Below are 23,046 nucleotides of genomic sequence, written 5' to 3'. Positions count from 1 at the left end.
ATATGTTTTCAATTTTAATGGAAATATAGCAAAAACCAATATTGCAAAAAAAAGTACATTACAGCAATTACAAAAACTAAGAGTTATTGGCCTATAATAGCGTAAGGCTACACTCACTTAATAGCTTAAGCTTAGCACTCACATAATACTCTTTATCGGCCGTTTCGTCAGTTCTAAGAAAATCATATTAAGCAAGTTTTTTTTACGATCACAATAAACACACACAATAATAAAACACAATTTACGCAAAGCGAAAGCAAACATTTCTTAGTCCTACATACCTGAATAATACCAAATTCATTGGTTTCTTGGTCATATTATTAAATTCATTTAAATAACCTTCTGCTACCGATCTGAGATATTCCAAATCTTGCACTTCGATGTAATGCCGTTGATCAGCTTTAGGATTCGCGAAGTCACAATATATCAGTTTACGTAACTCTGTTTCTTCTATCTACATAACGTAATTATGCAATTTATTTTACCTAAACCTAAACAAAAACCTAAAGCTTACCACAGGCTTTCCAGGTAAAGCTAGCCTTTTGAACATATCGTTCATGTCTTCCTCTAATTTATCTTTACAAACAGTTCTCAAAGCCTCAACTATCCACGTACGATCGTTTTCATCTACCAGTCTGTCATAGTAAACGCGAAGGACTTCATGTACCCATAGTCGTTTAATCGCCATTAAATCCTCCATAGCTTCAGGAACAGAGAGTAGAACACCCTGACAAAATGTTAAATAATAAATTACTACATAAAGCTTGATATAAACTCTAACAAAGTAACTGTATGGTATTGAAAGTATTATTGGTTCACTCCACCTGTGTGTATGAACTAAAATTCGGTTATTTTATAACAAAATGTATGTACATCGACATATTGTTTAGTGTCCTCTATAATAATTTCCGAATTTCATTTTGAAAAATATTATTTCCATAGCATCTCCACAGTACCTCTCAGAACTTTATTCTAAAATACGTATTAATATTACCTCTGGAACTTTATTCTAAAATACGTATTAATATTACCTCTGGCGGAATATCCCCATAAATGAATTCGAAGTTCATATATTGTTTTAATATTATCTTCTACAGCAACTAATATGTTATAAGGATAATTTAAATTTTCTTATAATTAATCAACAATTTTTTTATTCAAGTTCTAGTTCTTTTGATTTTGATATGGTCCTTTAGAGAAGTTTTGCGTGACGATTTATCTCGAGGTTCTTAGCATTGTTACTGTATGTGATAATGGTGATATTCATATTTATTGATATATAAACAGCTTGATTGTAGTTGATTTCAATATAGACTGATTTACTCTGGTTGACTTTTATTCCCTATGTTTGATTTACTTATTCATATTATTACTTGCTTGTTGCAGTTTTTTGACTACTTCTTCATTATTACTTTCAATAGCAAGTATCACAGGCTTATAAGCATATGTAGCCATTGTAACATTTTCTATTGATGGTAAATATGTTGCTTATATGTGTAGAGTAGTAAGTAACAGAGCCCACAATACTGCCTTGCGGTATACCTTATTTTATTTCATTTATTGATAAGTAAGGTTCCTGTTTAACTCTAAACATACAGGCTAAGATATCGGAGTTAAGAGTTCAGTATATTGTGTCCGTGGCATTGGATGGAATTTATATATGAGTCCCTTGCTTGTGCTACGAAAAATGTCTCGTCTTTCAAGATATTACTAGTAGTCAATGCTTAATTTTAATAGGTAAGTTAGTAATCTACGAAATATTAAATGCTACATTTGTAGAAAAATCGGTAAAAAGAAGTGACAATATCCGGTCGATACGGCGGTTGGAATAAATAATACCTTTAGAGCAATTTAAAATCTTTTGTGACACAATACTGAACCCTTTCTTGTTTTCCTTTAAGTCAGTTGCTGGAGTCAAAATGAAAACTCTTTTTTTTAAAGCTTCTCTGTCTTACATCATAAAGTACCAACCTTGTTTTCTAGGGCTTTCAATAGCATGAAGTGATTTTTGCCTAATTCCTAGTCAATCTGAAGTAATATAAAGCTCTTGCGTTCGACACCAATCACCGTTGAATAAATTCTATTTAAAATTATTTGTAGTTACAATGTGAAAAAGTAACCAACCTCATAAGGCTTCCTCGTTACATGGTGATATTAATGATATATTGATATTAAGCTATTTTAAAATTTTATTAAAGCTAATTTCAAAATTTAAGGAACATTAAAAGTTGCTTGTTTATCTTTGGTATCATTGATGTATTAGTATTATTCGTTTTAACTGATTATATTAAAATAGTAGAAAATTATCATTAAACCGAAGCAGTATGTACATCTAAATAATCTAAATAATTGCTTGTTACAATCACTTGCCTGTATAACTCTGGAGAAATCTCGAAGATTAAATAAATAATGAGACTTGGCTGGGGTAGGTAATAAGTTGGTTCTAGCCATTTTGTAAATATCCAATGTAGCCAAAACAATTTCCTCTATGCAAGGATCAAAATCCTTCGAGAAGCCCCTACAATAAAAAAATTGAAACATTAATGGAAATAAACCACAATATATTTTGTTAGACTCTACATAATTTTAATGTGTTTTAGATTAAATATTAATATTAATGTGTTGGTTAATACATTTTTCACGTATTCAATTAACTTATGATTAATTTTGTGTCTAAAATGTGATCACTATTATTCGATTTTAATGTACCTTCATTCTCAAAAGGGTTGTGCATCCAGTGTTTGTGTGGAAATAAAAACCGGACGTAGTTTTCCTTGGAAGAAACACCCCAAGATTAAGGATTTGTGTGACTTAGCATTGCTTTTACCTGGTACGTATACAATTATTCAAATAAAGCATTTGCGTTCATATATATTATTATTTACAGCAATATAACAGAAGAAATTATAAACATTATGTGGGTAATTACCCACACTCTAAATCCAAAATGTTTCCAAATGAGGCAATGCTAAAACTACATTGAAAGTAAATGTAATTATACTACATGAACAGTTTTTGTTGAGTTCATGAAAGTGCCATCAATTTAAAACTTAATTATTTTGAAGGGGTTCATTTACTTAAAACAAATGTATATTGGTCAAGTTACTTGTAATTAATATTTTGGCTTAAGGCTCCTTAACAGAAATAACTTTTTCAACAAGTTGAGCTTGATTTTATAAACAAGAGATTATCATTCTTGTTTTATTATATTGTTAATGATGCCTAAGCTGTCTTTTTAACTCCTCGATTTTACCATAAGAGCACAGCAGCAATTTTGAAATATATCATGTTTTAATTTTTTGTTGCTGTTCTTTAAAGTATTACTTTTTGGTATGTTTTCTCTATTCTGATGTATATCATACGATACGATACGATACGATCATACGACAGAATATGGAGTCACCATTTGAAAAACTAGTCCGTAAAGGGGTACCATGGAAATTTGGGTAGAAACAGTGCCATTTCAATGATCTTCAAAGGCTAACTGGCGATCGAAGGTACAATCAATCCGACCATCTGCCTTTTGACTACCTGAATGGTGAACGAGTGATATGGGTTAGTCTGTTTCTACTAAACCATTAGTGTCGCTATGTATCGACATTCAACAAATCGCATCTTCTTTCCATTATTTTAATTATTATTTAATTATTACATTGTTACTAGTCGTTTCGGATTAACCAACAATTTGTCTTTATGATAACTTTAATATAGGTATATAACTAGGAGGGACTATCGGCCCTATCTCAGTCTCTGGTGAAATAATGTTTATACATATCACTGCTGTATTTTTTATATTATATGCACCTAACTACACAACACTATACATGATGGCTTGATTCTTTTGAGCCTGTGTCCTATTCTGGTGGTATCCAAAAGCTGCAATACTTTAATATTCTCATGAGAATGGAGTATTTCCTCATGCCCCCTTTACAATTCTCTTGATTTCTTGATCGACTGTCGGTATCTGAAGGTCTCGATGTCGATAATCAGTCCTATAATATTTGGGTGCACCCACAATACCTCTCAGGACTTTGTTCTAAAAAATTTGTATTTTATTTATGTTACTCTTTTCATAACATCCCCATAATTGAACTCCGTATGTCCATATAGGTGTCAATATTTGCTTATATTGTAGCAATTGATTATGTACTGACAATTGTGATTTTCTTCCAATTAGCCAGTACATCTTCCTATATCTCAATTCCAGTTCTTTTCTTTTTCTCTTTATATGTTCCTTCCAGCGAAGTTTGGCATCGAGATTCATTCCGAGATATTTAGCGTTGTTGCTATATGGAATGATAGTATTATTTAATGTTATTGGTGCTTGTACAGCCTGATGAATTTTAGACGAACTCCAGTTGCACAGATTTACTTTCGTTAATTTTTATTTTCGAAGCTTCTGTCCAATTATTTATATTGTCACTTACCTGTTGTAATTTCCTTGAGGCTTTTTCATTATTGTCTCCAACAACTATAATCGCAGTATCATCAGCAAATGTAGCAATTGTAATATTCTCCATTTATGGTATATCACAAATGTAGAGTAGACAAAACATTGGCCCCAGTACACACTTTCTTATCGTACACATGCTTTAGCTTCTTTAATTGTGGAGTAAGCTTCTTCTTGTTTGACTCTAATCATTCTGTAATGTACGATTTTAATAGTTCGGTTTGTTGTTTTGGTAACATTTTCTGTAGTTTATGAACAAGGCCTTCATGCCAAACCTTATCGAAGGCTTGTGCTACATCTAAGAATATAGCTGAGCATACTTTTTCACTTTCGTAAACCTTTTCAATCTGTTATTCTGTGGACCTGGTCAATTGTTAAATGCTTGTTAATAAACCCACACTGGTGTGTTGGTATTATTTTTTTTTCTCTCTGTGATCGGTTTTATTCTTTTCAACAGGAGTTTTTCAAAAACCTTTAGATATTACTGGCAGCAGTGAATGGCTTTTATTTTATTTGGTAACTTTCCAGGTTTTGGGATCATTATAATTTCCGCCATCTTCCAAATATCTGGGACATATTTTAATCTAATTGTTCCATTAAATAAAATAATATTTTCAAGTAAATTAATAGCTTTTGTTTTCTAAACCCTTTTACATATTATAACGTATATATCTATCGTATCGTATCGTGGTGAAACAAAACACATTGTAACATTATAACTTACCGCGTATCCAAATGCCACAGCATTATTCTACTGAAAATATTGATGAGTATGCTTTCCTGGAACTCGTCGATGCAGAGATGGTTGAAATGGCGAATAAATCTCTGCGTTACCGTGTTACCGCCGCCCCCAGGGGGACACATCGCCGCCATAAACTACGAAAACATAACGGTACGTTATTTAACCTGTCGCGCCCCCGTAATCCGACATAAATCGCCTTACTTGTATATCGATCAGCTTCATCGGCACAATCTCTTTCAGATCGTACCACATCTCGTGATCGAACCATTGTCGGATGAGTTCAATAGGCGGCTGGGCGCCGTACACTTCTTTCAGCGGCATGTTCACGTCGTCGACGAAAATGACGCATTTCTTTGTTACCGGAGGACCGAAAACCCCTAAAGAAAATCCAATCCATTATATAAGGTCTGTACGGATTTTGATCCATTATAGATATAAAGTTCTTTATTTTATTAACACTCTTAATGTGATATATAACATAATTTTGTCGGTTATTTGATGAATGTATATATAATTTTGTATAAAAGAGCCAGTAAAAGTAAAATTTTAATTATTTATGTAAGGTTGGGTAATAAATAATTTTGTTTTTCCCTAATAGATGGCTTTAAAGTAAACTAGTTTTAATTGCACTTATTCAAAAATAGCAATGATTGAGCATCCTTTTACTTAGTCAGAAATCATTGTATTCTACAATTGAACTTCGTAGATTTTGGTTATATTTTGCTTTTTGCTTCAAAAAAGGGAATGAATGCAGCGCAAGCCTAATAAATGCCTTTAAAGTAAACTATTTTTAGTAGCACTTACTCAGTGATATATAAGCATTCTTTTATTTAGTTAGAATTCATTGCATTTTACAATTGGATATTGTAGAAGATCATTTTGGGCATATTTTGCTTTTCCCGAGGAGAGAATAAATATAGTGCAGACTTATCAACAAGATGAACTTCATCCTAGCTAACCAATTGTTAAATCAAACCATTAATACGACTTTTTCTTTTCAGCAACTAATGGGTGATTAAATAAACATCCCGGATTAAAGAATGGGAAAGGCCATTGCTTTCCGTCACTACAACACATATATTTAGTTTTGATGCATCATAATGGCGATTGGTCTCTCTGCATCTGCAAACCCTCATAATAACGAAAAGCTGGCTCCCAAGAAGGCTTGTAAAAATAAATTGCTTCAGTATTTCGACCAGATCTCTCAGAAATTCCAGTGGCAGCATTATGGTTTTACCAGAAAACTGGCAAAAATACAATCGACCGAAAAGTGCTTGAAATTTACATGAATAAGTTTGTTTTGATAAACATGAAAAAAACGAACATTTTTCCTAATCCATTATTATTTGTTTTATCCATCGAAAACTATAAAATTTCCCCATCGTTCAGATAAATTTTAATACTCAAAAAAACTATTCAATTTTTAGACCAGAGAGTCTATGCAATCTATGCAAAAATAATATTCAACTTTTTATCACATTTCATAACGCTATTCAAAAACGACTTATTTTTCTGCCTCCTAAAAAGCGTTTTCCACATTCAAATTCATCGAATATCCTTCCTTCAAAATTCTTGTACTTGGCGTAGATATAGTGGCGACCAATGATTGTAACACTTTACTTGTGGGATAAAATATTAAAACGAGATCATTCTAATCGGCAACCAATCGCCAATCAATTGCCGGAGGCTATATCTTCATCAAGTAACAATTCCAACTCTTCTTCTTCATATATTTCGAAGGTATTTCAAAGGTTATCTGCTTTTTTTACATCAAAATTAATATATTTGATTATTTGACAACAAAACTCTGAAAATTGTTTCTAGTGTTCTAGTCTTGTAGTGTCTAGAGTCTAGTGATTCTATGTTTTCCATAAATTTGTACAAGAATATCATGAGTTTCAAAAGCAGTTTTCTTCATAAAATAAAAAAACAAACTTCCTAGTGTTTTGAAGAATGAAGAATAATCTAAAAGGGAAGCACTTTGGTGATATGATGATAGTCAAACTATCTGCAAAAAAGGTATTGATCGATATCAAAGTTGAGGAGTTCCCAATGAGCTTAAATAGTGGGGAAAAAATTCACGACTACATCACATTTAATTGTAAGTAAGTACTTTGAGGGTGATCAAGGAGTAAAAAGTTAATACATATTTTTTATTATAAAAATCCGAATTTACTCTATCTGATTCTACTGAATATTGAAAATCCCAAATACCTGCATTATTTCGAGATTGATTTCGACATAACTTAGTTGAATTAATATCCATAAATGATTGCACTACTAATATAAATGGTGCATCCGACAAGAAACAGATTATTAACAGAAATCAATGATTGAGCTAGTAGGTCACCAGTAAAGGGAAATAATTTAGTCCAAAACCAGTGCACAATAAAAACAATAAAAGTGAAAATTACCTTTTCTGCGTTTGTCGAGTTTAGACATTACGATACTTTGAGTTTGATTGGCTGTAGTTTGAGCAGAGAAATTAATAAACAATGGTATGTATGTGGATGTATCGTTCTTCTTTAAAAGAAAATCCTTAAAACAAGTAAATCGTTAATGTTATATATAACTAAATATACAATATGTTCTCTTACAGTTACATAAACCGATTTTCCAGTCCCTGTTGGGCCGATGATCATCATTGCTTTTTGGTGTTGTATCAACAATTGCATAACTGCGATGCTTCTCACTGTTTCCACAGTGGAAACAATGATCTGATTGACAGGAATATCTCTGGGTATAGGCGGTGCATTCATCAGTTCATCCGACCAAAGTTTCCATTTACCTTTACCCTAAAAATGTCCACTTTTTAATCTATCTATGCCATCTCGGTAGAATCTTTCGACTCTCAAAAAAGAATATGAAAACGTAACAGCGAAAATGTTTGACAAATGATATTTGATGCCTTCAATATACATTATTGGAATAATACTAAGTGATATACGTGTTTTGTATTTGATGCTTATTTAAATATTCTTTTTTGCTTCTGCCGAGGTTTCTCATATTTTGTACTCGGTTGTCTTCGTCCCAAGCTTGTTCAGGTCCCCCTCGCCTTTAACCTTTTTTCCTAGCTTTCCATTTGAATAATGGTACATTCAGTGTCTTGTTGTCGTTACTACTTAGCTTTGTATCATCTCTCTTGTTTCCTCTTTTTACATCTTTATATATAATCATATAATCAACATATAACCTATGATCGATTATTCGTTTCAAATTTATATTTCTCTTGTTTATTTGTGTGATCCGAGCGCGAATTAATTATTACTATAAAAGCATATGAGAATGGCGAAAGAATTAGGAGGAACTCAAGGAACAAAATTAATATCACTGAATAGAGACGAGATAATACATGAAATAATCACATCTACAATCATAATAAGCCATGACTGAAAAAGTCCCTTCCTATAGTTAAAATAACACCGAAATATATTTGTTAATATAATTGAGCTGATGATAAAAATTTAAAGTTGAAAATAACTGGTAAATTGAAAACATAAAAAGGTAAAATATCACACTTTTAGTACTAAAGTAAAATTATTTGTTAATCTAAGTTTTAGGCGTAATATTAGTTAAAAGATTGTAACACCAGGAGACGCTTATATTAGAAAAACTTTATTAATCTTAATTAATTTATAACCAAACACAAATTTGATAATGTGGTCCATGAAGTGGCGTTAATTTTCATTAACAAATTTTCTTAATTTGTTTTATCTTTTACTTTATAGTATTATTACAACTTATCAACAAAATTAAATGCCGCCTCTTTCGTGAAACAACAATATGATATTCATACAAAATATGTCACCACTGAAACTTTTCCTTTTGGTTTTATAATCTTTTAATAAGACGTCACTTCTCATAGAGACGTCAGATTCTTCATGGCCATATTTATGTGCTTCAACTTAAAAACTATTATAAACGTGTTTTATCATTTCTGCAATAGGGCAATTAGTTAAAAGGCAAAGGGCGATTTGTACTATCAGATAATTTAAATGGATAAAACTAATTTTTAGAAAATCTTAGAAAATTTTATGAGTTAAAAATATGACTTGAACTTTCAGCAGCACTTAAAAAAGTTAGGTAAAACTTCACGAAACATGCACAATGTATTTGCTCTTTAAAATCTTTTAAAAAATTCAATGAAATAATCTTTTTTAAAGCATATAAACCCAACACCAAATAATAATATTAAGACTTACCTCTTTGATGAATCTGTAATCAAACACAGTTTCTCCTACTGGTAACGTAAAGATATACGGCTTTTCAGGTTTACTTATTTCGAACGGTATTCCCAAAAGATCGATCAGTTTCTGCGGAAACTCCCTCTCCAACAACCCGCGGAACAACAAACTGAACTTATCCCTGCTGTTGTTGTCCAGAGTCGCTCCCAGTGACCATATGCAAGAAAAGAAGAAGGAACCTTCGATTTGAGCTCGAACATCCAAATCGGACACTTGCTCCCGATACTTGTCATCGTAAAAATCGTCCATGAAACAGTCGAAGAGGTTCATCGCGGCTTTAACCAAGTTGTGGTCTGATGTAGTTGCTATCTCCTGAAATCCGTGTTAATTATTGGCGAGAATTTCGAGATATAAAATAACGTACCCTAACTCCGCCTTTTCTAATCAACCACAGCAATGGTTTACAGAATCTTACGAATAGGTTGAAGATCATGGACTTGTAGAAATCATTGTTTATAAACGGAGGAAGCGTGTTTAACCAAGATGACAACAATGGTTTCCAGCCAATTGATTTTGGTTCCATGTAAATCATGCCGCATCTAGAAACCTACAAATAAATTTAAGGAGTTTTAGTACCTTTTCCCGCAATAATGTGATCTTTTCCTATTTTTTATTGACTAATCTGATGCAAAATATCAACGACAAAAAAGTAGTTAACTCTTGTAGTTATTTTTGGGATACTCTGAAGGGAACGAAACATTTTAAATGTAATATAAATTTCTTGATGACATTTGACATTTTTGTTGTATAAATTCAGTATACATTCTCAAAAATATAAAATAAGATATACCATAACCAGTTACAAAAGACTGGGTATTAAAACAGTGAATATTAATAGATAGGATCCCAACTTGTGAGTCGCTGTAAAATAAAAGGAAATCCAGCTCCTTTCGCTGTAAAATAAAAGGAAATCCAGCTCCTTTCTAAATTAATGATTATTGGCAATTAAAAATGGATCACGTACGACAACAATATATAAAAATAACCTTGGTTGAAATACTGAGAAGCGTCATGAGTCGCTCGAACCTGGCTAAAACATTCATTCAATTTTGATTCAGTTGTAATAACATTTTCATTTAAACCCATCGAGTGGTATAATATACAAAAATAATAGGAATAACATCAAAAACATTTTAATTTTTCAAGACTCCAAGGTAGCATAAGCCCTAAATGTATTTTATTAAATATTTAATGCATATACTAACTGTAGCTGGAGAAGCAACATCAAGGTCCATGGGCTCAAATATCAAATTGGTACTGTTCGATAGCTGGATTATCTCTCCAGACATCAGGCATAACTTCTTGTTGTCGTCCAGGACAGTGTTCATATTTTCAATCCACACAGCATCAACAGGCCCATCAAAGATCAACCATTTCCTGAAAAGTATGAAACTTAAGTGATTTATTTATATATATTATGAGTAAAAATTGGCCCTTTATTGTATTAGACTGAAGCTTTTTCATATAGTTAAAATATTGTCCATCGCTAGACACGAATTTTCCCCATCTATCTATCAACGCACCAATACTATGTCTTCCTCCATAAAGGGGCATCTTTTAAGATTATCCAAAAATCCAGTCAATTTCTGGTATACTCATATGAGATGAAGTGCTGGTTATGCAGACCATGCGCCATAGATTGAAACAAACAATAATCAGAAGGTGGAGTGGGCCTTCCATCTAAGGTTTTCATAGATTTTATAAGAGTGGGCCTTCCATCTAAGGTTTTCATAGATTTTATAAGATCTGATCCAATTTTCTTAATTTGCAAAATCACTTTATAGCAATTAACTTCTATAACAAATGTTTTCCTTAAGTGCTTGCAAATGTATTTTACAACACTGGATGCCTTTGAAACCACCCACAACTTATTTAATTTAATTAATTATCATATGCTTCTAAAAGCAGCCGAAATAATACGTCGAGAGTGATAATTAATATCATCAAAACTCATTGATTATTTCAATGATAGTAGCATTCATCCAAATAAAGTATTAAATAGTGTTTAATTTACCTATCTTCACTGGTCGACATCGCAAATTGTCGAAAGCTTACAGCTAGAACTCCATCAGACCATTCATGAGATGTCGGATCAAATTGTCCATATAACTGTCCCATAGTAATCGATTTTGGATTCATAACTGTATAAATGGCGCGATGTTCATCCATTTCGCCCTTGAAACAAAGTAATTATATATAGTAAGTTTGTATGTATTTATATAATATTAATTATAATTTCATAATTATTAAGTGGTTGCATGTATTTTGATCAGTGGATTGGTGGATATGTTAAATATACATATGAACAAGTGTTAAATAACCTAACTGTTAAATTAGATGGTTTTGATATTTATCTACATGAAATAACAGTTTTCCATTTAATATTATTTAGTTACTCTACTATAATTAGTTATACTAGTTAAACTACTAGAAGCATGGAAAGCTCAACTTAAATTTTAAACATTCGTTCTAATTATTTATATATCAATCTATCTAATTCTATTTATCAACCAGAACTACATTCTGATTGATAAATAGAAAAATAATTTTGACAGCATGTATGTTAACTTGGCAACTAATGGGTAATTTTTGATTGACTTTTTCGATTTTCTAAGTCTCTCGATGTTTGTTCAAGCATTTTGAATGTTAAAACTTCTTTCATTCAAGCTTTATATTCCTATCAGTTAAATATTCCTTGTTAATAATAAATAAGATTATTATTGTATTTAAAAAAGGCGCAATGGTTAAATAAGTGATTTAATAAGTGAAAATTGATTAAGAGAATACGAAAATAATTTAGTGATCATTACATTATTCCTCTTTACAATCAAGTCAAATATATAAAATATAACAATAATTTTACATCACTCAAAATTAAACTGTTATTTTGAAGGTAATAAATTACAACAATTATCAATTTCCCAAAGAAAGTTGATGAGAAAGTTAAAGTTGGAATCATTGTTCTATCACTTTTTACACATTGACAATTTAAAATTAACTTATCTGTTATCTCCGTCCTTTCCTATCTCAAAATTAGTACAGGAAATAATTCGTACATCTCAGTCTGTTATCGCTGAATAAATAAACAGTCGAAGTGTGCCTTTGAAAGAAATAGTAATTACTATTTTCAATTGCTAGTTTTTTTATTACCGACTAGTTCGACTGTTTTTCGACTATCGACTTTTCCTATTATTTTCAATCGGTAGCCAGGAATATAATATCTTTTGGGAATTAAATTATACAATCTGGCGAAAAAATATACATACATATTTGCTAGACATATTTTCAGAAAATTTGTACTAGGCATTACAATACAATGAAATATGAAATTAAGAAATATACCACAACCACAAATATCAACATAATATGTTACGTATATATAAAGTAAAATTAACTGTTTCTCAAAACAATGAAGAATGCGACGTACATAACGGATACGTCCCGTCTGGAAAATGGATGTCACGTTTTGTAATGAAATAAGCTGTTCCTATGTAATTTTTCTTGGTCTGAAGGAAACACATTTCAAGAAAACTATACTTATAAACCAAATAATATAAATATAATATATAACAGGTTGTAGAAAAAAGTTAATTCCTTTTTGGTTAGGTTTATTAATGTAAAATTATGGAAATAAATTTCGACTAATCTTTAATATTTGTATACTTTTGATCGAGGAACCTTTGTCGTTTTTTTTTTTTTGGTAAAACAGTAGAATTTCTGTATAAAAAACTAAGCTCAATGATTTTCATAATCTGCTTCTGAATACAGCTTCACTTCAATAGGATAATTTTACATATCCTTAAACAAATCGCAGTAAAACAAGATAAAGCCCTGACTATAAAATGGACCATCAAAAAAAAATGGAATTATACCAATAGATACATTTCCCATCTAATGCAACACTTTTCCTTTTGTTCAATTATTACCATTTTTAATCACCTGTTTTAATCAAATTGATAGAAAGCAAACAATCGAATAAAAAAGTGGCTTGCTCAGTTTCGAGCAGATTATATTTTTATTTATTTAAATTACTTTACTAGTCGTTGCAGACTAACCTACAATTTGTCTTTACAATAAAATAAATCTAGGTATATATCTAAGAGGACCCATCGGTCTTATTTTAGTCTCTTGTGTAATAATGTTTATGCATTAACACTGCAGTTTTTCTATTAATTGCACCTCACTACACTACACTACACAAGATCAAATGGTTTGATTCTTTGGATTCTGTATCATATTCTGGTATTATCCAAGAGTTGTATTCTCCGAGATTGACATGAGAATGGAGCCTGTCATCACGTCTCCTCGCATTTATAATTTTCTTCCAATTAACCAATACATTTTCTATATTTTAATTCTAGTTCTTTCCTTTTCTTTTTTACATGTACCTTCCAGCAAAATATTGCTATAGACAAATTATGCCGAGATACATAGCGTTGGTATTATATGAAATGATATTATTGCATTAGGCATTCCGCACATGCAAAAACTTAATTTCCTTAATTTTCATTTTCCAATTTTGGGTCCAATTATTTATACTGTCATTCGCCTGTTAAATCAGTACTTTTCCTAGGGCTGCTTCGGAATTGTCTCCAACAGCAAGATATAGCAGATCATGATGAACAATTCCTTACCATCCCCCATATATTTAACACAACCTTCCACACAATTCACATGTTTTCTCCTACTTCTCTATTTATTTCCTTGTTTTTTTTTCCTCTGAACCTTTCTGATAAGGTTAGTAAAGAACTGATTGTAGTTCCGTTAAGTTATGAAGTAGAGGAAACATTACTTCAGAATAGTTACTTCGATAGACAAATAAGAAGAGCACAAAGACCATGCCCGAAAAAAAAACGAAATGAAATAAAACACTAGGAAAACCTACTTGTCATTTTTAAAAGACTCCATGGTAAAAATCAGCAGAACGCTCAACGCTATATATTCTGCATACAGTGAATCAACGTCATGACTTGCCTTTCTTCACAGAGTCCAAAGGTCTTTGTAAAAAAAATGTTCAAGCAATAACAGTTAATGCCGAACAAATTAAAATCGCTATTGATATTTATTTTATTCCTGTTCTACAAATGGATTCTGATTTACGATATTTAATTTCAACAGTATAGAGATAAGGGTGCAATGAACACTTTCCGAAGGTTTGGAAACATACGTTGATCTTCTAAGTCACTAAATCGCCTTGTGATTTTTGATTGAATTTATCTTAAATCAAAAATTAATTACAAAAGTATACTCCTTTTGTCCTTTCAGATTATTTTTTATTAAGCCTCGCAAAATGCTTAGAATAGAATTATTCACAAAATTCTAATCAGTTCATTGACTATATTTCAAGTTTTGCATTAACACACATATAAAGAATCCGATATTTATGTTTAAATATTATTATATTATTACGATAAACAGTTCAATCTTTCATTCAATGTTCAAATTTTTAAATTCTAATATTCTAGACATTTTAATCATAAATTAAATATATTAATATAAATCAATATAATGAAATCCTAATCATTAAATAACAATGTTATCTACTCACTCGTTCTTCTACCAATCCAAGAGCATCAGCCAGAACTCGGTAACAAGTCGTTTTCCCTGAAAAAGGCAAACCCACAATCATAAGACCATGTCGTACTACAATCATCTCATAAAGCTGCTGGACTTTTTCCAAAAATGCCGGCACATTCTGAACGTTCCTCACTTGACAAACATCATTCACTGCCTTGTTCAAGGCGATATAGTCAGGTTCTGGTAGTACCACTCCGGGAAACAGATCCGCTGTTATACCCTACAACATATTCGAGAATTATATATATGTTAAGAAGTGTCAATTATCTTTATAGTGACGCTTACTTGAAACAACGGAACATCCTGATGAAGAAACTTTGCGAGATTGACGTCCTTAATCGATCGTAAAACAAGTATTTCTTCTTTCTCGTCGGGGTATCGGAGTTTTAAGGTACCAGCTGCACGTAACACCGATTTAACAGCTCTCATACCTTAAGCGACAAGACGGAAATTATTAGCGAACTGGTTGTTAGTATCATTTGTTGCTTTATGCGTTCTGGATCTCTATAGATATTTTCAATAAGTAGGGATGGGTATTAAAATGAAACCAGAAAAGCTATGCGTAAGCTATATAAAACCTGGTGATGTTCTGAAAGCAGTTCAAACAGATTTTACTGTTTTTTCAGAAGGAAGATGGAAGAATAGAAGATCAGAAGAATGTTATATAGCGCGACTAATACGGTATTGGAGTATAAATGCACTTACCATAATCATAATGGCACTGAGAAGATAACTGTTCAGAGCATAACCTATAGGTGGCAACAATTTTGATGGCAAGAGGTCTAGCCGTCAAGAACCCAGCTGCGTATAGCTCAGTCTCGGATATCAGAGCATAATCGGGTACCATCATAGCAACAGAGCGGAACAAAGCTTTTAGATTGTCAGGAAGCTCAGATCTTCCGGCATAGCCTGTAAAATAAATAACAATGTTACTAACAATGTTTATCGTCAGGAGAGACAGTTACATAATTTAGCGTTATCTCAAAATGAAATATTATACCCTGAAATATATGAGATATGAGTATATACTAAAGCCTTTAACTCTACTAATAATACTTTAAAAAAGAAAGATGTCATCTATGTAAATAGTGAGAGTACAAATTAGATGAAGCTGTTCTAATTATATTGGGCATTTACTGAGAAAAGCTAGCAACCTATTTTTGTTCAAAATATTGTAGATTAATTTTCACTAATAGTTCCCATCTTTCTAAAAGAATACGGTTATCATGTAATATGTAACAATCTAGTTTATGTCACCACTTGAATCTCAAAATAGGCATTTTTATCAATTAGCCAATATAAACTAATTCACAAGTTACGGAGATAGAATGCATGATCTTCAATTATTCAATTTGCGAGAAACATTTAAGTTTGTTTTAGTATTAAGTGACAACTTGCAGTTCCTGATGTTCTCATGATGGTATTTGCATTTATTTTCATGTAAATCATATGATGCTTCACTTATAATTCATTTTATTTGGCATGATACAATTAAAGAAAAGGAAAGTCTACATCAAAAAGTCAGTTAAAAATTAAATATAGGATAATTTAGTGTGCGATAAATAGTCACGGCTGAATTATAAACTGTATTATTGGAGAATTGGAAGTGACAGAGTTTATATTTTCGCGCATAACCTTAATTGTTTTTTTTTTAATTACGTTTTACATTCGATATGCTTAGTACAATCCTAATTTAGACATTAATTAATTACTATTATTCTGTTGTACTTGCATCAGTACACAATCAAGACTCAAGAGTATGTATTTCCCAATTTAACATTAAATTACTACTACCTAAGGTAAAGTTAGGACTAACACTCATACACTGTACAAGTCCGTATGGTTTGGTTCGCTTCAATCTTCTGATGTGAGCCATAGAGGATCTATTAATTAATAATATTTTAAATTATTTAACGCTTCTATTCGTTGAAGGAATTTTTAAAAGGCCAGGAATGTCTGGTATATTATTTAAATCCTTGAATTATTTTGCAAATTAAAGCTTAAATCATAGCCTTCATAAATTTGCGCAATAACTTTGTCAATTGAGATTTTCCAGTAATATTCACTGTTTTGTCGACCACCACCATATCCGAATATGAAGGATTGTTAATTTCCTCAACTATTGGTTTATGATAAACCTCAAATTGGTGTTGGTAGGTTATTCCACTGGTCCGCTTTATTAGTATTCTCGCATTTCGCATTTATATAGGTATTATATGGGTTTTTGGTAAATTATTTTTAGCTAAACTAAACAGATACAATTATTTTTAGAGATCTCTTTATTTCTTGTGTGGTGTGCGGCACTGCAGACGATCTTCTATGAGGGTTCGTACAATTTTCAAGGACTTATGAAAGACATACGTAGACATATAGTACGTCGAGGAAACACGAATCTAGCATTTAAAATGAAATAAGAGCCGAAAATGGTCTAAATAAAGGCATGAACATAGGTCTCGAAGCCAATTATGATGCAGACTAGCCAGACATATACTAATTAATATATTTTAAAAGGTAATTAATTTGCTACATGATAATTTACCTGGATTCATTGTAATGAACACAGCGCAAGTGGGATCCAGCTTCAGTTCCGTGCCTTCAAAGAATAATTTTTCGTTTCCTGCATTGATTCCTCGCTGGATGGTCAGGATCTGTTGAGCGACAACAGAGAGCACTTCCAAGTCGATTCGATTAAACTCGTCAAAACAGGACCAGGCACCACATGAAGCTAAACCCTATCATCAAACAAAACTAGATTGGTTTTATCAATTATTATCCTTTGACAATTCTTCTTGTTTTCTGTTTAAATATAAACAATCGCCCTAATGAGTATTCTTGAATACCTAAATATTATTACAAGTTTGATAGGTAAATATTTCAAGTGGTCAATTGTAATTTCAACCCAACGGCCTTTTGTATTTGGTCCAACGGCCTTTTGTATTTGGTATTTCCTTTTAATGTTTTCTGTACGGTATTGTCGTTTGGTTCAAAAGAATGGTAGTCTAATTAAATCGATAAAAACATGTTTGTTTTCATTTATCTTCAGACTAATTCCAATCTAATTTTAGCTTGTCGTTAATTTGTTTTATTTGTTGCTCCTGCTGTTTGCTTGAGAGTAAATAATTACTTATTTTAAGATATATTTGAATTTTATGAGATAAGTCCTTAGAAAATGTAGAAAAAGTAATTATTTTGAGTATATTTTGTCTGCTTTTTTAACATAACATAAAATGTTTTAACACTATACACTTTTCCAAAGGTTATTCAGCTTTGTCAAGTCATATAATAAATTATAGTTTGGAAGGTCCTTCAGACTGTTTATTCGATATCTTCTTCGTCTAATATGCACGCTTTAAAGTGAATTCAACAATATATCCTTAGATACCAAATCCTGTGAATATTTGATAGATGTTACAATAATTCGAACTAGTACTCCCTGGTTTTTTCCACCATTTTCTGCTTTCTTCCAGTAATTTTCTTCTCTATAAGTAATCGATTTAAATTATTTTGTATGCATCCTAAAATACTACGGTCTTCTATCCACTTTCCTTAAAGCTTTATTTGCCTAAAAAACCGTTTGCTGTGGTGTAGTGTATTAGAGGTATTCTTGATTAATTCATAATTATATACTGACGCAGACACTCATCAGAACTGAGAAGAAAAAAGGCCAAAATAGTTTCAGTATCAATCAAAATCCTATGGTTCGGCAACACTAGAAACAAACTCTGAGACCATCTTACCAAAATATTTTTCACATACATTTTTCAAAATTAATTAAAAACACTGTCTTACGACACCTTGACACATTCTATACCATATTGTGAATTTAATTAATAATTATAACAGCAGTAAATTGTAAAAAATAATCAAATATGCAGTCATCTCCTCGATTCATTCAGCTTTGTCAATGTTAAACCTCTTATAAATTACTAATAGTTTAATATCTATTATTTTCATCATTATTTCAACAGATCATATAAACTCTTTCATTTTTCTACATAAATATAACTTTTCTCGTAAATCGACAGTAAAAATGAAACCATATAGTAGGTATAGCTGAAGCTTTAACAGTCCTCTAAGATATCGCATGTATGTACTCGTTTATATATTTTAATCACGTTAACATCTTAGATTAGATTCTTAGATGCAGAACATATTGATTTCTGAACCAACGAAAAGGCTTTACCAGGAGGCATCTGGTCTTGTCTAACCTATTAACCAGCGTTGTTGCGATAATTCTGCTTGTCTGATTTTACATTATTTCCTATAGACAATCATAACATAAATTTACAACCATGTACCGACGGGATTCGTGAATATCGCAGCAGGAGGATGATCGTCCTTCTACTGCTATTGACTACCAATCCAGAATTTAGAAAATTGTGTTGCTAAAAGTGTATTGAACAATCCTCGTATTATCATAAATGGTCAGATAATCCAGCAACAGATTAATTAAAAAATTAACTCAATTCTAAGAAATGCTATGAGATATTAAGAGGTTACCTTGAAGAATTTTCCAAGAGCCAAATAATCCAAACCATCTGAACAATTGAAAACCACACATTGTTTCGCGACAGCCTTGGCTAAATCCTTGGTTGTCTCTGTTTTTCCAGTACCGGCTGGTCCCTCTGGCGCACCTCCTTTGATTGAAAATTCTTATTAAAAATGTTAATTTTTTACCAATTATTTACCCAAATGTAGATGTAAAGCACCAAATAACGTCCTATAGCATCTGTCAGTCAAAGGTGTAACAACCAGCCTTCCAGTATTGCCCAAATACTCGTAGCCATATCGTAGAGTTGAGTTAATCATGGCGGTAATCATGTTATTTGACTAAAAAAGAAGGCGCCTTTAACTTATTATAATGATCATAGAATATGGGTCTTAATTAGTGTTGGGAACTATGGACTGAAATTGACTATCGACTGTTTAGTAATTGACTACTTTATACTATCGACTTTTTCAGTGTCTATTTTTGGTTCGACCGATTTTAGTGCTTTTTACTAGTGACTATTTCAGTCAACTACTTTCAGTCGCTAATTTCGATACAACTGATTTTATTACTATTTACTATCGACTATTTCAGTCGTGTACTTTTGACGACCTTGACAAAAATGTATTTATATATAATATATGTAGTTTTATGATTTTTTTGGTAGTTTGCTTGTAAATAAAAATATATTGTATATTAATATTATAGCATTTTTTGCAGTAATATTTCGAATTGGTCTCTCGATTTTTGTTAAAAAATATTTCCTTTTCTCTCTCACACTTTATAGAGGAAAGGATTTGTGCCTCTTCTTCTGACATCACGAATTAAAAAAAAAACAGTCGAATCGTGTGTTTGACTGAAAATAGTAGTAGCTAGATTTTTGAAGATCGACTGTTTCGACTGTTTTGCGATTATCGACTGTTTCGACTGTTTTCAGTCGATAGTTCCCAACGCTAGTCTTAATGTATCTTTCTCAGCCATTTTCTGCCCCTAAGTAATTGCGTAAGGCATTATTTTTCTTATTAAACATACCCTGTCAAAGTAAAGATTACGATTACTATTAAATCAATGATGAAGTTTTCTGGAAATTTCTTTTTACAAAAAAACACAGAAAAACAGAACAAAATATATTATATAACTGTTTATAACATATATATTTGATTCTATTTTCTTGTAGATTCACTCCCTTTTAGCAATTATATGCTTATATGAGTATCGTGCCTAGTTTTTCTAGTTTTCTAATTCTGACCGCAGCGGCAATGCGACCACCCACCTTCTTTTAAGGTTTGGGAATGTCCTGAAATTTCTTCAAGCTGCAAAGTTATTTCATTGGCTGTGTACGAGTTCAAAATCTTATTTGTCAGGTATGACATTTAATATAATGCCACAAACTTCTTGTGCGATCTGATTTTAGCTTATGATAGTATTATATTCGCTGATACAGATGTTGAGGCATCTAGCATTCTTCATGATATAGTTCGTACTTCAAAGCCATATAACTTGAAAATTAATAAAGACCAAAGTATTGAAAACTGACACGTCGCCTGCTATTATAAATGCCAACGATATATACATGTGGAGGAGATGAAATATTACAATCAAGACTAAAATCTGCCTCTTTCCGAAAGTTGAAGACTTACAATCTCACATCTATAAATTTAAAATTCTTCAAATACGATGCTTAAGACCAATTCCTCATGTGTCTCATGGTCAACTGTGTCGAGATTTAGTGAAAAATATTCGCAATATATGGCCCACTCTATAATTTTAGTTCTAATATATTATCGCTTCCTAACAATTAAAAATTCTATCAACTGTAATAAAGAATTGCAATTTTAGCAATCAATCGACTTCTGCACTGTTGTTCATGCAAAAAATTAATTAATTGAAGGTATTTTCTCGGATATCTCGGCTCAGAAATCGGGCTATTTTGATAGCTAAAAATTATGATGTCGACACAATTAACTTCCAGATCTGATGTATTTTAAATCAATTGATACTGTTATTGATGAAAATGAATATGCAAGTTTTTCAATTGAATTTTTAAAATCTCTAAATATACCCGGAATGCCACCACACAATCTTCGGTTGAAGATTGGTTTACTTATTATTCTTTTGCATAATTTGAATCAACATCGATTATGTACACGTTTCGTAATAACAAGGGTCACCGGAAATATTTTAGAAGCAACCGTTTTGATAGGAAAGTTTATAGGAAAAGTGGTCCTGTTGCCTCGTATTCCAATGATACCATCAGAGTCTACGATATCCTTCAGAAGACTACAGTTTCCCATTCGTTTAGCTTCTGGCATGTCTATAGATAAGTCTCAAGGTCAAACAATGTCAGTTTGTGGTTTTGGTTTGGAAAATTCATGTTTTCCCATAGGCAACCCCAATATATTGCATACTGACATATGGGAAAACCACCGAATCTGTGTTAGCTAATAACAGGTTAACAAAAAATATTGTGCACCAATTAGTACTGAATTAAATTAAAACTGAAATTCAAAATTATAAATATTATTGTTAAAAATAAATTATCTACCTCATTAATAAAATTAAATGTTACATGTTACCAAATAACAACTTTGTAATTTACTCATTTATTGCAAACTTGCACAGCAGACATCAGTTCCCGATCTTATTACTTGTGTTTGGTTGCAATTACAAACTTCACACAACACTTCTGGTCTTAACTTACGTTACGTTCATTGGAATAAAGTGCATCATACCATTATTAGCATTATGTAAAATGAATTACCTCCCAATAATATCTTAACTGGCATAACCAATTGAAGTCATGAATATTTTTAACTTCCAAATTGATAATTCCCGACAACACGTCACGTTGATGGACATCCAAGACCACCAATGCTCCTGTAAAAACAACCATAAATGATTTACTAAAGATCTTTGTTGAACTATATTCTCACCTAATGTTATTCTGTTCTGAGTATTGAGTTTGCCACGCACCAAGTCGACAATATTCGCTATTTGAACATTGCATTTGGTCATATATGACTTCATCGACGCAATTCCATCACCAATAGCCTTGGTGACTTCAGTGGTCCAGAACGTGGAGCCTACCGATAATATACATTGACCTGGCCATTTTAGTACCTGCAAATATATCAATAATATGTGAATGTATAAAGGTAAATCCAAATTGAATCACCCAGCTCTCCCTGGGACGTTTCGTATAGTCTTCGATTGCTTTCGCCACCCTCAAGTGAACGGCCTTTTTCATATCAGCTTCAAGCTCTACCAGCCATTTTTCGACTTGCCCTCTTGCTAGTGCCGTCTGAATTATGTCTGGAAGAGGTACCACTTCACCCTCACTCGATTTCATCTCTGTGACATCCAGGTCCTCGGTAAATGTTAGTTTGGCTATGCCCTCGAAACATTTCTTCAGATGAGGTTGTACTCTGCAAGTAAATTAAATTTATTTACATAGACAAAATAATATGAACAATATTAAATATATATTAAGGTGTGTCTGAAGAGTTTCTATTGGTACGCTACCTCATTCAATTTTTATACCAAA

At 31.8% G+C, this 23,046-nt stretch overlaps 1 protein-coding gene across 1 annotated transcript in view; it reads right to left on the bottom strand.

Annotated features, from left to right (window-relative positions):
• Dhc36C (Dynein heavy chain at 36C) overlaps window positions 1-23,046 on the bottom strand; it is a 70,341-nt gene that overhangs the window by 30,927 nt on the left and 16,368 nt on the right. Inside the window, exons 13-32 of the mRNA XM_076414266.1 lie at window positions 22,678-22,927; window positions 22,436-22,622; window positions 22,264-22,379; window positions 19,702-19,843; window positions 19,514-19,650; window positions 17,553-17,745; window positions 15,719-15,922; window positions 15,299-15,444; window positions 14,985-15,233; window positions 11,451-11,611; window positions 10,642-10,813; window positions 9,801-9,983; window positions 9,395-9,748; window positions 7,790-7,987; window positions 7,607-7,730; window positions 5,394-5,569; window positions 5,175-5,326; window positions 2,371-2,518; window positions 515-727; window positions 282-454 (exon numbers count right to left, since the gene is read on the bottom strand). Coding sequence (XP_076270381.1) covers window positions 282-454; window positions 515-727; window positions 2,371-2,518; window positions 5,175-5,326; window positions 5,394-5,569; window positions 7,607-7,730; window positions 7,790-7,987; window positions 9,395-9,748; window positions 9,801-9,983; window positions 10,642-10,813; window positions 11,451-11,611; window positions 14,985-15,233; window positions 15,299-15,444; window positions 15,719-15,922; window positions 17,553-17,745; window positions 19,514-19,650; window positions 19,702-19,843; window positions 22,264-22,379; window positions 22,436-22,622; window positions 22,678-22,927 — 3,678 coding nt within the window. The remainder of the gene's footprint in view (window positions 1-281; window positions 455-514; window positions 728-2,370; window positions 2,519-5,174; window positions 5,327-5,393; window positions 5,570-7,606; window positions 7,731-7,789; window positions 7,988-9,394; window positions 9,749-9,800; window positions 9,984-10,641; window positions 10,814-11,450; window positions 11,612-14,984; window positions 15,234-15,298; window positions 15,445-15,718; window positions 15,923-17,552; window positions 17,746-19,513; window positions 19,651-19,701; window positions 19,844-22,263; window positions 22,380-22,435; window positions 22,623-22,677; window positions 22,928-23,046) is intronic.

This window comes from Rhynchophorus ferrugineus, unplaced genomic scaffold (genome assembly GCF_030347505.1).
Source record: "Rhynchophorus ferrugineus isolate W39M unplaced genomic scaffold, kcgeb_rfMv2 rfM9, whole genome shotgun sequence".
Taxonomy (NCBI): domain Eukaryota; kingdom Metazoa; phylum Arthropoda; class Insecta; order Coleoptera; family Curculionidae; genus Rhynchophorus; species Rhynchophorus ferrugineus.
The sequence above is the reverse complement of the archived record's forward strand: the minus strand, read 5'-3'. Positions and strand labels throughout refer to the sequence as shown.